A 23,381-nucleotide genomic window follows, 5' to 3' on the forward strand; every position below is an offset into this window, starting at 1 on the left:
TTTCTTCACTGAATAAAGTTTGAAGGTAAAAAAAATAAAGTCATTGAATGTCTTTATTTAACCTTTATTTATACACAAAGTCTCATTTACAAGAGAGACCTGTTCAGGCTTCAGGTTCAGATGAAACGGGGGAAAAAAGTGAAATTTAATGACGGTTTCATAAAATAGACACTGAATCATTTTTATCTGCAGCTTTAATTTCAAAATACTAACCCGCTTTGGAAAATGTTGCTTTCTGACATTTGAGACGAACCAATAAAAAAGATCAGCAGATAAATTAGTAACGTAAAAAGATGTGAATTTGTCCCGTTTTTCTCCCTCAAAAAATAGATTTACTTGGTTATTTTAACACTTGGGTTCGAAACAGATGTGCCTTTCAGATTTTCAGATCTGCGGTTTCCCCCTTTGCGTTCCAGCGGCTGCTGTATCAGGCAGGCTGGATTTGGCCGTGCCCAGCGGTCGTTGGTAATTGAATGATTTGCAGCGGCCTTAACTCATTTATGACGCTTTCCTGCTCAATTTAACCTTGCCTCGCTCATCAATATTGCCCCGTTGGCCTCCTCGAATGGACAGTGGATGCTCATCGAGCTGCTCCCGGGTCTTATGGAGGTCGGATCTGAGAGGTTTTTGTTTTTTTAGGAGCTTCTTCTGTTGCTGGCTTTTTTTTTTTCTTTCTTTTTTTTTTATCCCTCCGCTCGTCACTGAAACTGATTCGTGTCTTGCGTGTAACTGATGTTCCATCTGCTCTCTCTTTCAGTTCCTCGAGGTGTGATCCAAAATGGCGCCCGTGTCAGGAGCCAGGCCCTCTTCCCTGTTATCAGACCCTTACCTGTAAGCCCTGTGGGGAGCAGAACCTCGGCCATAAGGTGGGTAAACTTTGCTCCTGCTGCCTTCAAACGTATAATTAACACCAGCGGGGGCTGCACAGACGCATTCCCTCTCCCACAGACACGCCTGCACCTACATGCAGTGGCACAAAGCTCGGGGAGCTCCCAAATTTTCCACTGATAGTTTACATAATTACATCTTTATTGTGCTCGAAAGTCAGAGGCGTTCACACGCTTCCCGCCGTGCACAACGTTTCATCCAGGTGTGTTTATATAATGGCCTCTCGCAGACACACAAACACAAACAGGTTTATTAGAGGGAGAGGCCTCGTGATTCAAAGAACATTGGGAGCATGCACGGACATGCACATCCATCACAGGAGCACGAGAGTATGATGGCCTGCACTGCATAATGAATTAAACATACCCGAAAGGCTCACTAAAGGTTTGCAGTGAATATTTGATCACTGTAAGGGAGTGCATGTTTTTCTTATGAGATATTAATATGCTCACGCTCTCATTCTGGGGGGAGGGGGGGATGTCCGGGGGGACAGGGCACGCTGCTGAAGCTACTTTTTGATTTATGGGTTGTCAGGATTAACCCCCATCCCACGCCGTCCTTTGACGCTTTACAGCGAAAAGTGTCTCCCGACTAATAGAGCAAAATGCGCGTCGCAGTGTAACGAGGACGAACAGTTAAACGGCCTCGCCGCAGAATCGTCACCGTCGAGGCGCTCTGACTTTAGAGTTCGCAAGGTTCTTTATGTGCTGAGCAACCTTCGAGACAATGGGTGCTGCTAAAAATGCACCGTGTCATTGGGGTGGGGGGCGCAAAGGTGGCAATCTGAAAATGAGGCAGCTCGTTTCTGAAAAGGATGGCTGAGTTTTTGTGAAATACGGGCTTTTATCTGACCTCAGAAATATGCGCATGAGGCCCGAGGGAGCTATTTGTGGCTGATAGATTAGAACCCGAACTTTCTTTCTAGTAAAGCAGAGAAGCTTGAGTGTCAGTGGAGTGAAGCAGGTCCAGGCAGGCAGCCCGCCTGGCAGTGTGACAGCACGAGTAACGTTATTCTCTCCCGCTCTGTGTCCTCGATCCATACAGATCATCCCTGGGCGATTATCTAAGCCGAGGACAGGACAGCCCAACCTGCTACTCTCCTCCGCCCTGCGGCGAGGACCTCCAGGACGACCACACTTACAGCACCGCCAAATCCCCCAGCAGGCTGTGCTCCTCCCAGGTCACCTCCCCTTCCTCCCCCGTGGACGACGACGACATTATCGCCGTGGAAATCCAATCAGACGTCAAACCCGAGCCCCGGGAGATCCCACTGGACTCTCACGTCACCACTGCCGCCACCACCACTACCTACATTTCCCAGCAGCCCCCGCGCGGACAGAGACGTAGTTTGGGGGGAGCCGGGACTCTGGCTGGGAGCAGTTTGCCCTGGACCAAAAGCCGAGCGAGAGGCATTAGTGACACGCTGCCGCTGAAGAAGCGGCGCGCGGCGACGGTGGAGAAGCCGCCGGAGAGCGACGACGAGGAGATGAAAGAGGCGGCGGGATCGCTGCTCCACCTGGCGGGGGTTAGAGCCTGCCTCAACAACATCACAAACCGCACCGCCAAGGGCCAGAAGGAGCAGAAAGAGGCCCTGAGAAACTAAGACACACACACATAGAACAAAGCATAGACACACACACACAGACGGCTTATAGCTCCAAGCACACACACACAGATTTACACACACACACACACACACACACACACACAACTAGGTCAACAGGTAACATTACTACAGCATTAGTCTCAACGGACACTTGTCATCTCCCTCTATCTATCTGCAGGGCATTAGGTGAATCCTACTTATTTGTGGCAATATCAAAAATCTATGTTTTCCTACATGTTCAGCAACACTAAACATCGATGGGTATTTCTCATATGTCTTTGTTGGTTTTTTGTTGTTTAAAAAGGGGATGAAAGCCATAAAAAAAGGAAAAAACAAAAGCACGTTTTGTCACTAATTTGGACGAGCGCGACAAAACCGAGTCACGTTGCCGGGAGGGGGAGGGCGGGAGCTGATGATGGCTGTTTGTCTTACCTGTTTGTTTCTATGTGAATCTGTAGCAATCTTGCAGTGATGCCGGCAAAGGCGGGTCGGCCGCCCGCCGGCATCACTCTCCTACATCCACGAGCACAAATGTGAGACTGTGCCAAAGATAAGCGACCAGGTTGCTTCATGTAGCCGATACGACAGCTGACAAGAAAAAAAACAAACACAAAAAAAGTTCAAAGATGGCGTAGTAGAGCTAACGAGAGAGAGCGAGTGACCTTAAGTGTGGAAATAAATGTAAAACCCAATGTGATATATATTCATGCACTTATTTTACGCCACTTATAATAAAAAGCATCATGGGTAAAGACATGGTTTATTTCAAGAGCACTCATAGTATTTAAGAATAAATATATTAAAATTTAAAAAAAAAAAAAGGTCATGTTTTATCACCATAGAGACGGATAGTGTGCCGGGTCTGAGGCAATATCTCCTTCATTTTGTTGTTGTTGTTGCATAATGTAAAACCTCCTCCCTCCACCCCCTCGTACTTCTCTCCATTAGACGACGTAGTTACCTGGTATAGATATCATAGCTGCCAGTAGCTGCCACCACCTTCCTCTTCATTTGACAAAGAACTATATACATGAACTGTGGGTTTAGGTTTCTGTTTGTGTCTGTTTACCCTCACTCTACCCTCATAAAGATATAAGCAATTTGCCCCTGTGCGGGCAACTCTGTAAAAAGGTTAGAAAATATTTTATTTTTTTCCTTTTTCTTAATTGAAGCAATTTGACCTGCAGGACTTTCTCAGTTATATTGCATGGGTGCTTGTAAATAAGATAAAAAGCAAATCTTTTTTATTCAAAGATCATGTAAGATAAACGATGTATTTAGCATGAAGCATGACTTATTTTCATATAAATCTTGATCCTAGAGGAAAGAAAAAAAAAGTTTTGCCGCCAATTCTTATACCCGTGATTATATTGGAGATTTTCTTTTTTTTTATTTCGTCTCCTTGTTTTTCTGAGCGGGCTTTCAAAGACACGTCTTCAGGGAGGAAACGTGGGAGATCACTCTGCAATTAGAGGCCCAAAGGACGCCACCTCTGGGCTTCGGGTTCAGGCTTATAACGTAGGCCAGCTGAAACACCTCTTGGGGGGGTGGGCTTACGACAACTTCTGCCTGTACAGTGATTTCTTTTATTTTTTTTTTATTTAATTGTTTTAGGTGTTCAATGTTAAACCCGGTGTTATCCCAGAACACGTCTGTGGAGTGTGTGCGTTTGTGTGCCCAGGAACACACACCCTTTAACATCGTGCCTGCCTGCCTGCCCTCAGTACCTCTGTTGTCACGACAGAACCTGTCTTTATTTATAACAGTATTGTTTTTACTTTTACTTCAGTGTGTAAATGTACGCGTGTCCTTCCTCTCCATCGGCATTGTTCGGTGTAAATGTTTGAAAGGGGCGTGGGAGACCTTGTAGATGCCCTCATATCTCCAAGAAAAGAAAAAAAAAGACGACATGGGAAGGGGACGTTTCTTTTCTCTGATTTACAGACAGTATTTTTAACCCCAGGTGCATCATGGCTAAAACGGGAATGCGCGCACAAGTATTATCCGACCCTCGTCTGCGTATAAAATAAAGCCGCTTTTTAGGTGAAAACGTAGGCTGGGCTTTGGCTGTAGCAGCAGAGCCAGACGGGGGAGAGGTGGGGTGGGGGTTTGTTTGAGCTGAAGAGACGTTGAACGATCGTCAGCGAGCCAAGCGGGAGGAAAACAAATGCATGCTCCCATCCACCGGCACAGTCTTTCGCCACCTGTAGCATGCATCACTGGCCTTGCATTTTGTGTGGTACCCATAAAGAGAAAAAAGAAAAAAAAAAGGGGGGGGGGGTAAAGGAGACACTGTTAGTGTTGTCGTTGTGTGCCATCTGTCTGTCGTCTGATGTGTGTCTGAGTGCTCCCGGGTCAAGCACTCTGCTGTATTCGATGTACCAATCCGCCGCTGTGGTGACTAGTAACCGCGTTGAGTTGGCAAGAGGCATGTCGAGGGGGTAGAACGTGTCGCTTTAGCAGCGCACGTTTGTTTTTTGGGGGTTTCTGCCTCGGGCTCACTCTGTGACATGCAGGAAAGAAGATCTGTTCACCTCTGAGTCCTGGTAAAACACATGAACTGTACCTGGACGTATTAAAGCAAAGTGCATCCACTTCACTGCCTGAAAAGCCCCCAAACAGCAAAGTGTTTTCTTTCAAACCTGCCAAACGTACCACAAAAAGCTCCTAGAAGAATAGTTGCCATTATTATTATTTTTTTATTATTTGTTGACGTTTTTACGCGCCTTTTAAATTTTCCTGTTTCTTTTTGTTTCTCTCTTTCTCTGACAGACTTATCTATAATACTGCCATTATTTTATTTTTTCCGTGACTGTCTGAGCTGAATATTGGAAAGCCATAGGTTAGAGATGTCAAAATGCAAAACTGTTATTGATCTGTGCGATGTGATGCAGGGTACACCCAGGTGTTGTTTTCTTGTTTTCTTCTTCTTCTTTGTTTTTTTTTTCTTTTTCAGTAAATGTTCAGTTTTCTCCTTATTGTGCAAATCATATTGCCAAAGAATGATTTCAAGACCTATTTCATCACTACATGTAAATATCAACGTTGTCCAATACCGTGGCAAAAAATATATAAATGTTGTTTTATTTTGTTTTCCATTTTCTGAGAAACTACAATGATGTTTATGTGATGTATTGTCTTCCAGTTGGTTGCAATAATAAAAAAAAATACGAGTTGCAGAAGCTACGCTTGGCTGTTGTTCTTCAGTGGATATCATGCAAGACAAAAGACAAAAGCATAGTTACAGTCGGAGATATGGACGTCAACTGAAGTGGCACCGCTGTTACTCATCCAGTGGGCAAATCTCACACAGTACTGTGGGACATAAAGTATCAGGCAACCCTAATTTCTTTATATTTCGATAAAGCAATGTGAAATAGGTGCAGCAATTTATGTGCAAACATACATGGAAAAAAATGATTTTGCATAATTCAAACGAGCTCAGAAGTCAATATTTGGAATGACCACCTTTATTTATGGGCCACCAAACTTTGGAAAAGTGCACTATTGCTAAAAACCATCATCGAACTCAGGTGTTCCAATCACTTCAGTGGTCGCATGTGTATAAAAGTTAGCATCTATGCATGCAGACTGCTTCTGCAAACATATGTGAAGGAATGAGTTGCTCAGTGAGCTCCAGCGTGGTACTGTGATAGGATGCCACCTGTGCAACAAGTTCAGTCATGAATAAAATGTTCTCTACTAAATGTACCACCGTCAGCTATTCATCTATTAATGGTGTTATAACAAAATGGAAGTGATTGGGAATGCAACTCAGCTACAAAGTGGTAGGCCACGTAAACTCGCAGAGCGGAGTCAGGACATGCTGACTTTCTACAGAGTCAGTCACTACAGACCTCCAAACTTCACGTGTCCTTCAGATTAGCTCAAGAACAGTGCGCAGAGAGCTTCATGGACGGGTTTCCATGGCTGAGCAGCTCCAGCCAAAGATTACATCACCAAGCACAATGCGTCAGATGCAGTGGTGTAAAGCACGCTGCCACTGGACTCGTGTTCTCTGGAGAGCACGATTTCTTTGTAGTACAAGAGTCCAGGTGCTGACCTGGTCTGTCGACAGACCTTTGCCCATCAAGCTGTGCTATCTTGGGCATTTTTGTAAGACTTTAATTAATTATATGTTTTTGCAACAGACTGCCAGTAGCAAAGTACCTTAACATCCATCCATCCATTCGCTTCCGCTTATCCTTTTCAGGGTCGCGGGGGGCGCTGGAGCCTATCCCAGCTGTCATAGGGCGAGAGGCGGGGTACACCCTGGACAGGTCGCCAGTCTGTCGCAGGGCTAACACACAGGGACAGACAACCATTCGCACTCACATTCACTCGCACATTCACACAATGGCAATTTGGAGTTTCCAATTAACCTATCCCCTCAAGCTGCATGTCTTTGGACGGTGGGAGGAAGCCGGAGTACCCGGAGGGAACCCACGCAAACACGGGGAGAACATGCAAACTCCACACAGAAAGACCCCGGCCTGATGTTGGAATTGAACTCAGGACCTTCTTGCTGTGCGGCAACAGTGCTAACCACCGTGCCACCGGGCAGCACGGTACCTTAACATACTACTAAAAATAGGTTCTTTGCTAAGGCATCTGTTTTAGGTGCAACACTGGTTAATTTCTTCAGTTGCCTTATATTATTCTTGAATGATGCATCGGTCAGTGTTAAACAGCTCCTCTGAAAATGGTCAGGTACAAGGACTGGACTGGAAATGACTGAAAAAGCACAAGAAAACTTTGAAATCCCACTTTGAGCCCACCTTGAATTTCTCTTAAAAATTCGAGAAAATCTGGCTCCTTGGAAGCAAAATAAAATAATCTAGAAATTAAGTGTCTCAAGACTTTTGCACACTGCAAGCCCATTTGCAACCCACCTCCACCACACATAAACTGCTGTAAATCAACCATTCTGAGTTTTGTTAAGAACATATTGACTGGAAGCTGATCAGAGTACTAAACAATTAGCTGTTTTCATCTCAGCACTTCAAGTGAAATGTAGTAAAGGATGTCAGCCTTTGTCATCCACCTCCTCAGCACCACACACAAACCCACACTTACTAGTAGAGTGCTACCTTTGTGATACTAGAGACTCTAATTTGCTCTCAAGACTGACCCCAATCATTAACCTCACATATTCCCATCAACAAGAGTCTTATCATAACCAAGCCTTTCCCGCCAGTTAATTATTCATTTGCTTCCTCTAATCATTTAAGTTCAATACTTCTGATTAAAGTCCTGCTCCCCCTCCCTAAGGGAAAGAAGTAAAAGAGTTAAGTGTACCAAAGAGTGCCTCAGTGTCTTATCAATCTGAGTGGTGCCATTTTGGAGCCGTGTGGCAGTGGAAGCCCATTCATAATTGAAGCAGAGACCGGCTTAATCTTGAGCCAGTGCCTCCCTGTGCAGCACGCTCCCACCACAACACAACTGGAGCTAGCAGCTCCTCTGTTGCTATGCAACTACAGCGAAGAAGAAGAGGGGGGTGAGAAAAGAAAAGTGTGCATTCTGTGGATCTTTAGAGGGCATCTTACTACTCAGTTACAGAGAGTGAGACTCAAAGGTAGCGACAACATTTCATGGATAACATGGCTTCACGTCTGATGAAATCTCACATTCAGAAGCACAGATTAAACAAAGTCTTTTTCCTATCATGTCACTTCTTTCCTCTTTTTCCCTCCCCAACTGTTCTCCACTGGAAAAGGTTTAAAGTGAATCCAAAAGCACATCCTTGTCAGGGGCGGACAGGCCTTTAATTTCATCTCAGTGAACTAAATGAAATGAATTCAGGTGGTGTAATATGCCATTTCAGAAGAGCCACACTGAACCGCTGAGTGGATTGATGCACGCGGAGAGCTGTGTGCTCCCCGGTCTATATCATCCATATCCTCAGAATGACCAGCGAGGCAAGTTTCCATGGAGACAGAAGTGGAGGTAACGTTCTCTTGTCAGCTCTCATTTATTGCAAAGCTTTATTGTTTTTTGTGGGGGGTAAATTTCCCCTTTGGTAGTCAGGGCAAGTCTGTTTCAGAGCAAGCAAACAAGGCCAGTGGATGTTGCTCATCCAAAAATTCACTTAAATCTGCTTTTATTGAATAACGTGGAAAACAGTTGCGTGTTTTACAAAGTGGATTGTGTGAGTGTGAGTGTGTGTTTGAGTGTGAGTGTTGAAATGTGGAAGAGAGAGCCTGTTTTCCTGGTGCGTGGTGTGATCACCCTCTTGTGGTGGCACGATGTTACTACATAAAGCACACTGGCCCCACAGAGAAGCATTACAGGTGCAGTTACGAAGCTGGTAAAGGTCAGACTTGTTTAAGAGGCACCTGTGTCGCATGAAAGTATTAAAGTGTGGACCAGTAGTGAAAGAAGCATTCAGATCCTCTGCTTAGGTAAAAGTAGTGCTGAGCTAACACAAGGTCCAACGATTAAGTGCAAAAGTCAATTAAACTGTTGGTGTTGTTACAAGTGAATACATGAAAAAATTATTAGCACTATTTCTTAAATAGCCTTTATGCATTATATGTGATAAGAATATCATGTTTTTCCTATTAATAATGGTTACATCTATAAACATGTTGGCACTGACAACTGTATAGTGACAATAAAGGCATTCTGTTCTATTCTGTTCTATATGTATATTTTTTAAAATATTATATTTAATCTGCAACAACCAACCTTGGCTATTAGACAAAAGCATTTCTCCAAACATGTTGAATAAAACTGTTAACATTAAAGGAGACATACTATTTCTTGATATTTATTATTATTGTTGGGCTATACTAGTGCAGCTTTACACGAGTCATAGTTTTAAAATAATCTGTATTTATCTTATAGTGGTCTTTGGTTTATTCGCTTTCTAAAATGAGATGCTTTAGGTTCTGATTGGCAGCCCCTCAGAAACCCCTGAGAAAACCTGTCTAAAGCCACCCCAAGGCCTGAGCTTTTAGCTCATGATTTGTACATATGCTGAAGGCATTATTTGAATGTTTTCCCATATTTAATATGAGCATCGATCATTACAGCATACAGTTCTAATATATGATGGAAAACAGGAAAAAGAATAGAAAGAAAAAGAAAGAAAAAATGAAATAAGTTAATTTAAAATGACTTAGCTATATGCTAATAGGCTTTTATTAGCATTTTAAGTAACCAGCTACTTTTATCTAATTAATTCCTCTATTTTTAATTCATCACATGGTTCGTAATACTTACACTTTCCCTAACTCAATAAACAAGATCACAGAGCATTAAGCTAATGCGATCACTGAGGATTCAGTTCCGTTTTCTAAAAAAAAAAAAAAAAAAGTATTATTAAACTACATTTCCCATGAGCGGCTCTATTAATTGGTCGTCATACTCCGCACGAAATCTCGCGCTATGTGCGACCTGACCCTGCCCTATGTCTCGCGCACTCGCAGCTTCTTCGCTCAGTATATAAAGCAGGACAACGACGGAAGGAGGACGGCTGGGGAGTCGCAGCCCGGGATTGTAAATAAGACCGCCTAAACTGTGTTTTATTTACAAAAGTGATGCCGGCTGTTTTAAAATATCTTTCCCAGTTGTTTTAAATCGTTTTTCGTAATTTTTGGCTCTATTCCTCGCCTATTTCCGTGTGGTTTTTACACTACGCGTATAATGGCGAGCTCGGCTAACTCGAACCCAGTGGTAAGGATCAATCTCTAAGGATTGTCAGCGGGGGAAAATGGGGGTAAAGTTATTGGAAAGCTGTCGACGAGCTGGTTTTATGTATTACAGTAAAATGAGTCTGCTTTAACAAACACTTCACTGTTATATCTATTAAAGGGAATACTTAAGTTTCAGTCAATCGGCCATTATAATTAGTTTTCGAAACTAGGTAGTTCTTTCATTTGAAACCATCTCGGAGGAGGAATGGCTTACTTTAGAGAGGCAGTGTTTGAGTAAAAATAAGAACACGTGTAGAAACTGAGGTTTAGCGATGAAGATGTAATTTTAATTTAGTGGTTTATCGGCAGGTTGAAGCTTTCATTAGTTGGAAGGTTACTTTACGTGATCACAGTCTAATAGCGTGTATGGCTAAATTCATTTTTGGTAGACGCTTGAGCTGCCAGGTTGTCTAAAAATGCTTGTTTGTTCGTAGGAGGAAGAAATTGTCAATTTAAGCTTTTATTATTGGATAGCTTATGAAATACAGATGTACGCAAAGCACATTGTCATCATCCACGCCGAGAGAATTGAGCGTTTAATATATATAGTTTATATAAATATATATTAAAGCCTCCTCAGTAGAAAGTCGTCAACTGCCTCATCATTGTCCACCATTCCACGACCAGAAGGCAGGGTAGCCGTCCCAAACCACTTCTTTAACCCATACCATATCAAATTTGTCCTTGCTACCTGCCAGCAGAGCCAAAAAATATTTAGCCAAAGCTGAGCACTGATAAGCTAAGACACCGAAAATGTCCTTCACATTCCGCCACACACTATTTAAAAGAAAAAGGCTGTCGAGCGCGCACTCTGCTGCTCCGTAAAATGGCTTCCTCGTCTCCCTTCTCTCTCGGTTCTGGCCCTCCTCCTTTTCGCTGCCTGGTTTTTATACAGCCATATTGGCTCTCTAATATAGACTGCCCGGGATGGGAAGGTGCTACTCGACGCTACGTCACCGGCTCTACATATAAACAGCAGACTGAGCTTTAAATAGTGAGGAGCAGACAGGCCGAGGGGGAGGGAAGGAGAGACCGAGGTCTGCGCTGCGGACATCGGGGCAGCGCAGTGCGGTGGCCCGCGCGTGTGTCGCTTTGTTTCAGCCTCGTATCACTCCGCTGAGACGGGACCGTTGGGCCCTGGCGGAGCTATAAACGTTATGTCTGCTTTTTCCAGCGCGCGCGCAGTTCAGACCCCGGGGACATGATGTTTACCTTAGTAGTAGTAACATAAAGAGCTAGTTTATATGGGTTAGCATAACAAGGCACGTAGCGCCGTGGAAACGCTGCAGCACGAACCCCACACATGATACTCAAGTGGGGGCAGTTTTAGAGTTTAGCTGCCCGCGTGCAACAACTATTACCGTGTCATACCAATGAAAGTCAGTGTGGCGAGGCGTAAATAAATGTGATAATTATAACACCATCAGCTGTATACTTGATGTTTTGTTGTCGTTTTGGCAGCTGGGAAGCCCAAAGAGGAGGTGTGTTTGCTAAGTACACTGTTGAGGGCTAATTTTGACATAAAACCCAAGCTCATAATGATCAATACTGACTGTACCAGACATGTTGTTCATGCTTTACTGGGAAAAGCAAAAGTGTCTCTAATATAAACGCCATACTGTAAAAGTTTCTTTCCTCTTTTCTTCTTTTTTTTCTTCCTCACAGCCTAAATTATACAAGAATGTGATTGACGATGTGATCAATGAGGTGCGAGAGCTGTTCCTGGACGAGGGAGTAGATGAGCAAGTTCTTCTGGAGCTGAAAACGGTAACCGTCCCTGTCAGTGTTGCGCCTGCATATAGTAACTGCAGGGGAAATGCCGCCTCCTGCAGAGGTGTGCGCTCTTTGTAGTAAAGTGTACTGTAGCACGCTCCCCCAAACCAGAGCGCTTTGGAATAACTGCTGACCACTTCCTAGTTTGGAAGCTGTTGTAGTTGCTGTCTGGATGGACAGAAAACAGACTTCTGGAAACTTTCTGATTAACTCACAAAAATGTCATTCATGTCTTGTTCCCCCCCCCCCCCCCCCCCCCCCCCCCTGTTACCATGGTTTCCTGTGATGGATGGTGCTCTCACTGCCACTGATGTGTTGCAGAATTTGCTTTGCAGCGATTTCTGTATGAGTTTTCTGGTGCAATCACCACCTTATATTCCAGTGTGACTTTCAGTGTTGCTTTACTGTTATAACACCTGCGTATGCCTGTGAGAAGGTGGTGTCTGAATACCATTGAAATGACAACTCAAACAGTGTGTACACTGCATGATATGCTCAATTCAAGAGGAGGCTATGGCACATAAGCCTACTAGGCAATGTGATTGACACAAATAAGAAAAAATTCAGTCTTAGCTTCATGGATTAAACCAGTTTATTTGACCTCACTTTGAGTTTGTGACCCATTAGTTAATATTGATGTCTGGCTCTCTTCCACAGTCTCTTTTACCTGGTTCCCCCCCTGAGCCTGGTTGTGTTGGAGCTTTCTTCCTGTTAAAAGGGAGATTTTCCTTCCCATTGTCACCAAACACTTGCTCATAGGGTCGTCTGTTAGGTTTTCTCTGTATTATTGTACCTTACAACATGAAGCACCTTGAAGATGACTGTTGTGACTATAAAAATAAAACTGAATTAATTTAAACGATCGGCACGTCTGGTCGGTGTGATGCGTTCACAGGTGTGTCGATAATGACAGAATCTGCGCTAAACATTTACCTGGATGGAGATTTTCATTTGAAAACATGTTAGCATGGATTTAAATGGCGTCTTTGGCAGCTTTCTAACACATGTCTTTGTGCTGCCTCCGTTTGTCTCTACAGCTATGGGAGAACAAGCTTTTGCAGTCCAAGGCAGTGGAGGGCTTCCACACTGACGAGCAGAAAGCCCTGCAGGCCGCACAGCAGCAGCAACAACAGGTTCAGCAGGTCCAACAAGTCCAGCAGGTGACCCAGCCAGCTCAGTCCCAGCAAGTCATCCTGCCGCCCCAGCAACAGCAAGGTTAGCCAGCAGTGGCACACAGTGGTAAAAACATTTCTGAACAAGTGCAAAAACCCGTGAACGCCTTTTTGGGCACTAAAAATGTCGCCTGCAGCTTTGAGTTATTTGCCGAACTGGCACAGGAAACAATGAATGCTTACTGATCGTGTGCATTCTTTGTACATTTTATGAAAAATATGAGGAATTGACCTGAAAATGTTTGTCTCCGCAGCTCCCCAGCAGCAAGTCATTGTTCAGGAATCTAAGCTTATACACATGGGTGGAACGGGGATGGTGAGTGGATCATAGCACCAAAAATAAATGAAACTGTTTTTCGGGGAGGCATATAACAAGTAGCAAATGTGTTTATTAACAGACATAGGTGATGCGATATCCATATGTGTGATGAACAGAACGAAGTGCTGCTCATTTTACGTTTTTAACAAATTCAGACATATTTTCTTTGAGTAGAAGTGAGAAGCAAGAGAGGGTCTCTGCAGGCTTCTTCCTTAGTCCAGAATGATTGATCAAGTGTCACACGGATGGGGCAACAGGACTTGGAAGAGATTAACGGACTATTTAATAGCCAGGACTGCAGTGGATATAAGCCAGCAGTAATGCATCCTCCCACATGCTACTGCTGTGTCTAATACGCACTGACAAACACACCTTTCCGTCATCGAGTGAAATATGCAGGAAATCTTTTCCACTTTTTTCAACAGCACATGTTTAACGCAGCATCTGTCCATATGAAGCTTTCATCTCTGCTGCTGCTTCTTTCTGTTTTCTGCAAGTGATTTTTGTATAATCCTCAAACGGTTCTTCAAAGCTTCACTTGCCAATTTTTAATCGTTTTCCAGTGGCTTTGTAGATGCAGCGAGAGGACAAACATGCTGCTTTTATCATGTCAGTCAATGCAATCTGAAGTTCAGTGCTTTAAATTGTAAAGAAGTTCAAAAACATTAAGTACTTAACATTGAAGTCTTTCATTCTTGAACCCTGAAATCCTCTGCTTCTGTATTATTTTGCATGCTTGTCACCGCGTGTGTTCTTCTTTCCTCCTCTAGAGTGCAGCAGCTACCGCAGCAACCCTGGCTTTGCCCACAGCGGTCACCCAATACCAACAGCTCCTCACCAGCCAAGGTAAAACATGTTTATTTGCATTAAATTGCAAAGAAATGCTGTTTTCTCTCTGAACTATCTTCATGTGTAAAACTATATTTACACAACGTGCACCCACACGCTTTGTTTTAACGTCTCAGGCCAGATCCTGCAGTTAGTCCGTGGTCCCAACGGGGCTCAGTACATCATCCAGCCCCAGCAGCAGATCCTCCTGCAGCAGCAGATGCAGCCTGGTGGCGTGCAGGCACCGGTAATACAGCAGGTAAGAACTGTCACGCAGAGGGGCAGGGCTGCATATGACAGGAGGAAATGTGTGTGAAAAACAAAGCCAAATGGAGAGAGGTGGGGGGAAAAAGTCGTGGTGTGTCTGATTTATCTGCGTAATCAGTTCAGTGTCCGTTTGTGACAAGTAGGTTAAATAAGGCTACATATCTGTGGGCCCTGTGGCTCTGACACAGTGGAAGAATCAATTCTTGGAAAAATAACCTCGAAATATGTAAGAAGTGCCATGAAAAACATGAAATGATTCTGGGAAATTGGGAGGATGCTGATTGCTCAGAGCTTACCACTTACCCCAAAAGAAATAGATCCATGACTCCACTACTTGTGACTTTTCCTAAATAAAAACACAGATTCAGATCAAAACTAGTGCCAAATTTCATTCATTCAGTTTAAATTGAGTCGGTTAAAATGTTGCAAAAGTGTTGTGCATATTCAGGTGGAGATCTTGTTTTAAAATAGAGTTTACATGTCGTGTTTGGGGGTTTTTTCCCTTCTCTAATATCTGTTTAGGTTCTGGCTCCTCTGCCAGGAGGCCTGTCCCAGCAAGCAGGAGTCATCATACAGCCGCAGCAGATTGTCTTAACCCCAGGAAACAAAGTCCAAGGCAATACACAGGTCAGAACTTCAGTTCCTCCTGCACTCATTCCATTTATATGGAAGTAGTTTATGCTCTATAGTAGTGTTTCCTCCATTTCTGTTCTCTTTGTTGTTTAGAGAAATTAGAGTCTGTTTAATGTTTTAGAGGAGCGTCTGGGAAACCTTTGTTATTAATAATAACACCTGCACTGTGAAAGCATCGCGCATCAGTCAGTGTCACAGATCAGCCGATTACACTGACAAACAGCATTTCCACTCAGATGTAGTTTTGGTGTGAGTAACTATGGAAAGATTTGGTTAGCTGGCCAGTGTAACTGAGCTACACTGCAAAAATCTGCAACGTTAGCTTTTAAATCAACAGGCTAACATTAGCTCAGAGCAGAGGTCTTCCCTCCACGAGTTCAGTTCTTTAATAACTTTTTCTTTCAGCTGTTAGCCAGCATTAGCTTACTTGCTAACACAGACAAATATCTTGATACCCAACATGGCGACTAGCTGGCAGACCTTATCTTTGCTACAAAAATGCTCCTTGAAGTCGCATCATTTTTGCTGTCCTGTCCTGTTACCAGTCACCTTGTGGAGCATTGGACTGCCATTACCTCATAAGACTTTGTTGTTACACTTTCTCTTACTTAATTACTACATTACTAAATCTCCATTTGCACTATTTGCCTATTTGCACTACTCTGCCTGGTTTACACTCAATGTCACTTACCCATTATATTGTATATTGTATAGCTTTCTTGTTATATGTAAAATTGTATTTATTTAAATTTTTACTTTTTAATTATTTTACTTGCATTTTTAATCACTTTTATATTTAAATATATTTAAATGTTCATTTGCTATTTATCTAGGGATTGAGAGTAACGCAATTTCTATTCTCTGTATGTCCTGTACATGTGGCAGAATCGACAAATAAAGTTGACTTTGACTTTATTTTGGCTTTGAGTTGGAGTCTGTTGTGTAAAGAGCTGGTTATTTTGTCCCACATGAAAGCAATGCTAACATCATATGGGCGTACATGTTTTTAAACTCTGAGTTTCTTTCTACCGTCAGGTGATGCAAGCAGCAGCTATGGCGCCACAGCCCAGCCAGGCAGCAACAGCTCAGGTCCAGCAGGTCCAGCAGGCCCCAGGAGCGACTGCACCACAAGCCTCAGCGCAGCCCCAGGCCCAACAGCAGCAACAGGCCCAGCCTCAGGCACAGCAGCCTCCCATGATGCTGCAGGTGGACGGAACCGGGGAGACGTCTTCAGAAGAGGACGAGGATGAGGAGGAGTACGACGAAGATGACGATGAGGAGAAAGACAAGGATGGAGCAGAAGATGGGCAGGTTGAAGAGGTGAGCAAGGGAGGAAATAAGAGTGTTCAAAAACTCGCACGTTAAAGTTGCAGTAGGCAAGAATTTTATGGTCATTTAATATGAAGTAAGAAAGCCGTAAACTTGTAGCACTGATGTTTCTGCCCCTCTTCAGAGCTTTTGTTTTCCAGAGTAGCTAGCAGTAGCTTTCCACAGGTAGCTGTCGTTAAACCCCGAAGAAGTAGCTCTGTCCCAGAATTCATAGCGCGGCCCAGCTCAGTTTCCAACAATGGCGGCAGCTAGTTAGTTTTAATATTACTCTTATTATTCTTTCTGGGTCACAAAATAAACGTTTAACATATTTTCAGGCGAGAATGTAGCTGTGTAAACCTCAAATATCTGCTCAGTTTATCAGGACACCGCATATTTTCAAAAGCGCTCCGACGTTTTCGGAGACGTCTGTTACCCACTAGCTCGATAGCTAGCCGGGGGCTAGGCTAACTAGCGCCGTGAGAACACCGGACTCCCGGCAAATCGTTTTCAAACCCACCGCCGTCTTTCACTACTCCGGTTAAACATGATATATGAGTCACTTAGATAACTTAAAAATGTTATTGTTTGGCTTTTTTTTAGTATTTTATTTGTTCCTGAGTAAATCGGTTTGTCTGAGATTAAAGTTATAGTTTTTACACAGCTGAATAAACTCAAGCAGACAGCTGATTATCAGAAGTGTGAGATGCTCCAGAATTTACTCCGGTGTCCTGTTATATTTTAGATAGCAAGGAGTTTATTAAACTTCACCGAAACAATCTGCAGAATTCATTAAAATTTAATAAACTATCATCTTGTCTTTATTTTTAGTTAGCACAGACCTGAAACACTTAAAGCTGTAAGCTAATGATAGTTATATAAGAGCAGATGCTGCTGGTGCAATAAGCTGTACGTTTTATGTCCAATGGATGATGATCTGATTAGTCGACTATCAAAATAATCGTTTGTGGCAGCCCTACTACAAAGGTTACTCTGTAGTTTGTGTGGCTTTTCTGCAGAAGATTTTATAACACAGCAGGTTATATTTGGCACTGTTTGGTATCGGGCAAAAAGGAGAACGGGTTTAAAATCAAACTATTACTTGTTGCAATCTAGATTTGTGCTTTTACTGTTTAAATAAAGAAAATCCTGAATCTTAAACCACGTTTCTGAGCAGCAAACATTTGTGATGAATCTGATTGTTTTGGTTTCCTACTCAGGAGCCGCTGAACAGTGGAGACGACGTCAGCGACGAAGAGGACCAGGAGCTGTTTGAAACAGACAACGTAGTGGTGTGCCAGTACGACAAGGTAGGAACTGATATATTCTGAAAGGCTGCAGTGTGTTCAAACCTGCCTGTGTATAAATATGCGAGTGCCTCTTTGGTACTTTTATGACATGTCTTGATATAGATCCTCCTGCGCTGGGGCCCGTTGGCTTTTATGCATATCAGACTCGTTTAGTTTCACATCAGCATCCAGACAAAGACGTTAACGCTGAGATTTGCAGAAGCAGTGAAAACAAAGAGATTATAAAATAACAGCGCAGAGCAGTTTTACCGTGTTAATGTGATTGGTACTCAGCATCGCTGTCAGCCTTTGTTTGCCAGTATCATTCAGGGCGCTGGAAAGGCTGCTGTAGATTGAAGGACGGGGCTTAAACAGTTTTCACAGCAGCCTCCTCGTTTTTGGGGGAAAATGTCAGAAATCGTTAAAGAGGTATTTCACATTCCTTGTTGTGAGTCTTCACTGTTTGCCTTTGATTCCCATCACAAAGCATCGAGTTGTTACATTATTTGATGTTAATTCAGTGGAGAAAGGCTCCAGCAGCGGTTAATGCCACAGTGAGTTTGTCTGGCCTCGGCGCAGAGGCTAAAGACATCAGTCTGCGTCCACTGTAAGCTGAAACAATGTCCATCTGTCCTTGACGCCTACAACACTCATTTCCTTCTCTTTACTCTGCAGATTCACAGAAGTAAGAACAAATGGAAATTCCACCTGAAGGATGGGATCATGAATCTGAACGGGAGAGACTACGTCTTCTCCAAAGCCATCGGGGATGCCGAGTGGTGAAGCAGAAAAAGGAACGGGAGAAAGCAACAGGAGCAGGATCTCTGTAACTCCTATCCAGTTAACAGACAGTTTAGCATCCTTCCACATCCTGTGACTGGATTCATTCAGGAAACTGTTTCTGAGACTCAGAACTCTTGAGACAAACCCAAAGGACTGTGAGGTACTGTAAAACCCGGGTGTAGTCAGAAAACACTCGACTAGCCTTGCGGGATGAGAAACCAACAGAGGAAGGGAAAAGCCCCGTGAGCCGAGCACCGTTTCTCTTTATTTCTTCTTCCAGGCTTCTCTGCCTTTCCCCCCCAGAGAATTCACCTAACTTTGGAAAGAAAGCATTTCACCATCATACAGGTGTAGAGGACCAGGGTGACCTCGGCTTCCCTGCCACACAAGGTCAGAGGTCATTCGTTATAACCCCATAGATGAGAAACACCTTTGCAATCACTGTAGTCGGTTGACTGGATTGACTCGTGTCTACGTTCGTGTCCAAACTTAGTGCCACCAGTCGAGATCGCTGCCTTTAGAACGACCAGAATCACCTGTTTTTGGCTTCTTTTTTTAATATCCTAATTCTGTCTGAATTCACGTTTATGAAAAAGGTGCTCCAGAATGTTTTTATGTAGGCGACCTGTTCTTTAAACATTATGTTTTAAATGCGTTTAATGAAGGAGTTAAAAAAGAAGGTAAAATAACATCACCTTACAATAACTCATTTTTTTTATCTTCGTCGCAGCACTTAACCCCCCCTCCCCCAGCACCCCCCCACTGGCTTCTCTGGGGCTTCATTCCATCTTTAATGTTAAGAATAAAATAAAGATAAAAGCGTGAGACACTGAATTCATTTAAGGATTGTACAAAGGTGTCTCAGTTTGTCCTGTTGGTGAATCGCCTTTGCTTTTATTTTTAGTTCTCTGCAGCCGTCGGAAATTTTGCACTGTCGGTTTATCAGTGTGTTGTGAAGTCAGTCAGTCCACTTAATCAATAGCCGCAGAGACGTGTGTGTGTGTGTGTGTGTGTGTGTGTGTGTGTGTGTGTGTGTGTGTGTGTGTGTGTGTGTGGGACTGTACAGACACGTGGTGAGTGTGTGTCGTCGCTGGTTTTCTGTGAAAAGGTTTCAGTTTATTTCTCTCACAGTCTGAAAATGTCACAGAGCAGTGAGGTTGGTGTCTGTCCTGTTTTTTCTATTTATTTCTGAAAGTTCATAAATTGTTTTTCTTTTTTTTAAGGTTGGAAAGCCGCACCAAACTGTGCTCTTATAATCTAACAAGTGTTCCTTTTTTTCTTTTCTTTTCTCCTTTCTTCTTATGTCAGCCTGATAAAAGCTGCACGGCGCTGTTTTCCAAACCATTTCGTCCACCGTATGTTCTCGTCTGCTTCCGTTTTATTCATGACTTTTAAACTGAGGATATTTTCTATCCAAGTGAGTTTAACTCGAGGGGGGGTTGTGTGTGTCTCTGCAGTTTGTTTTTAGTGCCCCTGTTGCAGCAGTTTGAAATAAAGTATATATGTGTTTTGACTGTTGTGTCGACGTGGTGCTTGGGTGGCTCCATAGTTGTTTTTTAGCTGCACAAAGAAAACCCTGATACAGCACCTGATGGAGAAAACAGAACATTTTTCACACGATTTAGTTGAATTATATGAAATTTTTACATGAAAGGCCAAAGGAAGACTTTCCACACATGGCCCCCAGTAGATTTATTTCCTTTCCTCTGTTTGTCATTTCCATATGTAGATGTCGTGCGTGCCTTTTTGAACTTTAGTTCAGTTTTTGGTGGGGGGGGGGGTCACAGATGCTAGACTGAGGATGTCTTATTAAACTGTGCTCTATAACCATTTTGTCGTGTGTTCTGCTCTTCTGATGATTAATGAACTGTACTGTTGGTATTCGTGTAATTTTCCTAAATCAAGTTTGGAATCAAACTCAAGGTTGTGCTTTGAATACATAAAGTTGTCTTTTGCATAAAAAGAAAGAAAGAAAATTAAAATTTAATTTTTGCATTATTTTGTGGCCTAAATCAGTGTCACTCTCGCCCCCTCTGTTTCTTCCTACCTTCTTCTGTGATACCTGGTCAGCTTTTTGGTTCTGCGCTGATAAAAGCAAATTTATCGATTACTCGTGGGAGCATCTTGAACACTAAACTATTTAACTGTTATTTCAGTTACTTTTAAACTATTTTTGCTCACATTTTTAATCCTGTTGAGACTCCGTTTTTAACTGCTACTATTAGATGTGGCTCGAGCGGTAGAGCAGGTAGTCTAATAATCAGAAGGTCAGCGGTTCCTCCAGTTTACCAGCTGGAGGGGTTCCTGGCCAAGATCATTAGGAAGTGTTTAAATATGTGTGTATAAAAGTTGCGCTTCACCAATTCAGTCTCCATTTCCGATTTGTGTCACACTTCTTCTAGGGGAGTAGTTGGTGAGTGCAGACCTGGTATCGTCTGGAGCAATCTGTTAGTGGCCGAGGCAATCAAAGGTTTTTGAGTCAGTACTGTGTACTCTTTAGTAAACGGTTTCATTTTGCACGTGAGATAGCATCAGTTTTCTGTGAGCGTCAACACACATTTTTCCCGGTGGTTGCCAGGGGGTCGTGAATCTCTAGCAAGATGGCAGTCAGTTTGATCGTGACCGCCTTCAGCCTCTAGCAGCTACTAGGATGCATCTTATCCTCACAAACGGTGGTTGGCAGGTGGTCATGGACTGGTCTTTAGTAGAACTGCAACTGCTACAGTGTTACACATTTGAAATGGTGGAAAATTAGCAGTCACATGACTGCAAGACCTTAACAAATACCAGTCCCCTTCCCATTTAGTGAGCCAACTGTTTCATGAGTTTATTACTTATGTGTTTCATTATTCTTTAATGAAACTTCTAATGGCGTTCATACTTTTTAAATGTTTTTGGTTGTTTTTTTCTCTGATATTTAAATTTTAAATCTGTTTCCAAGACACTCAAACCAGTAGTCCTGTCTGCTAGCTACCAATGACGACGGAGTTTTGTAGCATGGCTGAAACTGGTACTGTAAATATATATGAGGTACATTGTTTTGTGTAGAGAGTGAGCCACATTTTACACATTAGGAATCAAGGCAGTTGAATCCATTGAAACTTTGAGTGACAAAGATGGCAACAAGGACTAATTTCTTTTAAGCACCGCCTCGGACAAACATCAGGAGCCAAACACTTTTGTTTCTTCTTTTCTTTCTGTGGTTTAAGTTGTTAAGTTGGCCCTCGATTTAACTCAAAGGAGCATGAAATGTCTTAAATCTATCTTGTCTTAAGCTGTAGCTAACTACAGTTATTTTTGTCTTTAGCAAACCGTTATCTTTTTGCTAACTTGCTAACCAGCTAAAGGCGCTCGGTGTCAAAGGCTTACTGTCTGACAGACAGCGGGGATTATCCTCCTTGCAGACATGGGTATCTGTAAACACCATTCATAAGTCTTTCTGTGACACTTCTCTGAAGTATGTAGTTGTGTTTATGTTAGGCGTCTTTGTGGATGAGTCACACAGTCACAAACAAATGGGCAGACATGGTTGTCTGCAAGGACCAACCATCCAAGTCTTCATCACTGTGGCCCACGTGCTCCGGGAACGTGCTGTAATACGGCTTTAACTCAGCACGATTCAGATTTCTTGAAATATAATCCTTGCACATTCTGTCTTTGTCGCTGCGTAACAGCTCTGTAGGATCACTTTCATGCATTTGCTGCAACCTGCACGAGACCCCGAATCTGCATCGCCCAATCTTCTTTTCCATTTTTCTATATCCCACCATCTGGATGACTGTCAGGGTTTGCACAGCATGGGCGTTTTCCCGGCTTTTCCTCTAATTCCTACCCAAACCGACACAATCCCAGCGTATTTCCTTTCAGGTAATTATGAGATAAAGGTGTGGTGCAGTCGGGGATCAAAGCTGAATCAGAAACTACATGGAGATTTTTGCACTTGATTGTAAATGGATTTGAGGGCAGACTGTCACTTCTACAATATATCACACTTCAGCGCTGAATAGACGTAGCGGAGGAGCAGTGTATCCCTGGCTGCTTCTGATGAAGTGGGCCCTTTTGCTACTCCTGGGCACTCAGACATAAGAATCTGAGCTGCTGGCGAATGAGGCTTATAATGAGACCCTGGAGATGTCTTGCTCAGACTCTACAGCTTTCTCTGCTTACCAGCTAACCTGTGGTGACTGCCAATCAGCTACGTAGCAAGTGGAGTAGCCGGGCCTGCTGGCTGTGGCATGTAGAGCTTACCAAAGTCTTAGAAAACAGCAAACTGTGACAAAACAGAAAAAACGGGACAAAAACCCTTCATCTGTTTTCAGCAGAGATTCTGTCTATCCGGACTTTGGCTGCAGCAGGACTTTTATAGTATCCTAGACTGTCTCACGTCAAGCTGTGAATGTTGTTCTAAACAGCTTGTCACTTTTCTTTTTTTATTATAGGCCTGCTTCAAAAAGCCAATGCCATATAATTGCTATCTGTGCTGTTATGGGGTGATTTCCTCTGTGGAGTACTTACCGAGTTGATTCAGTCATTCTTACACGAATGGGTAAGTTATTTAAAACTAGGGAACAAAGGTGTATTAAAGTGAAACCTTATTGTGTTTGATACCTCTTTCAACACCTTTCAGAATTGGTCATTTTTAGTTTAGGTGGGGAGGCACTTTAGCTTTGTCCCCATATTTGAGCTGTTTTGGTTTCTTGCACTATAAAACCAAAGAAGCCCTCGACATTATATGAAGCAGTTAGTTTTAAGCATATTCCCAATCTTACCCTAAAGTCATCAGTTTTAATACCTGTGTCTGACTCAAGTAAAAGTCAT

The 23,381-nt window shown here is 43.1% G+C and overlaps 3 protein-coding genes across 5 annotated transcripts in view; all 3 read left to right on the plus strand.

Annotated features, from left to right (window-relative positions):
- Nucleotides 1-5,676, plus strand: part of ches1 (checkpoint suppressor 1) — a 63,698-nt gene extending 58,022 nt beyond the window's left edge. For all 3 annotated transcript variants that reach the window (XM_085245999.1, XM_085246001.1, XM_085246000.1), the window contains exons 5-6: nucleotides 758-866; nucleotides 1,933-5,676. In XM_085245999.1, the coding sequence (XP_085102125.1) occupies nucleotides 758-866; nucleotides 1,933-2,491 (668 nt within the window). In that variant the 3' untranslated portion in view covers nucleotides 2,492-5,676. The remainder of the gene's footprint in view (nucleotides 1-757; nucleotides 867-1,932) is intronic.
- A 4,274-nt stretch (nucleotides 5,677-9,950) lies between these two features.
- Nucleotides 9,951-20,575, plus strand: gtf2a1 (general transcription factor IIA, 1). The gene is made up of 10 exons (XM_085246663.1): nucleotides 9,951-10,171; nucleotides 11,857-11,958; nucleotides 13,002-13,179; nucleotides 13,391-13,452; nucleotides 14,226-14,301; nucleotides 14,421-14,542; nucleotides 15,073-15,177; nucleotides 16,219-16,503; nucleotides 17,712-17,801; nucleotides 18,456-20,575. The coding sequence occupies exons 1-10, from the start codon at nucleotides 10,142-10,144 to the stop codon at nucleotides 18,561-18,563; spliced, it is 1,158 nt and encodes a 385-aa protein (XP_085102789.1). The 5' UTR covers nucleotides 9,951-10,141; the 3' UTR covers nucleotides 18,564-20,575.
- Nucleotides 18,875-23,381, plus strand: part of cep128 (centrosomal protein 128) — a 79,134-nt gene continuing 74,627 nt past the window's right edge. Inside the window, exon 1 of the mRNA XM_085246658.1 lies at nucleotides 18,875-18,953. The gene's annotated coding sequence lies outside the window, so the exon portion shown is untranslated. The remainder of the gene's footprint in view (nucleotides 18,954-23,381) is intronic.

Source organism: Mchenga conophoros, linkage group LG15, assembly GCF_057382185.1.
Source record: "Mchenga conophoros isolate Kocher_MC1m ecotype Shallow Benthic linkage group LG15, M_conophoros_male_GT1.1, whole genome shotgun sequence".
NCBI classification, from domain to species: domain Eukaryota; kingdom Metazoa; phylum Chordata; class Actinopteri; order Cichliformes; family Cichlidae; genus Mchenga; species Mchenga conophoros.

Bases quoted from the DNA above. Each gene is read 5' to 3' on its own strand.
- gtf2a1 (XM_085246663.1), top strand. From the start codon at position 10,142: ATGGCGAGCTCGGCTAACTCGAACCCAGTG. The intron at 13,453-14,225 runs GTGAGTGGATCA...TTCCTCCTCTAG, and splicing joins ACATGGGTGGAACGGGGATG to AGTGCAGCAGCTACCGCAGC. The intron at 14,543-15,072 runs GTAAGAACTGTC...ATATCTGTTTAG, and splicing joins AGGCACCGGTAATACAGCAG to GTTCTGGCTCCTCTGCCAGG.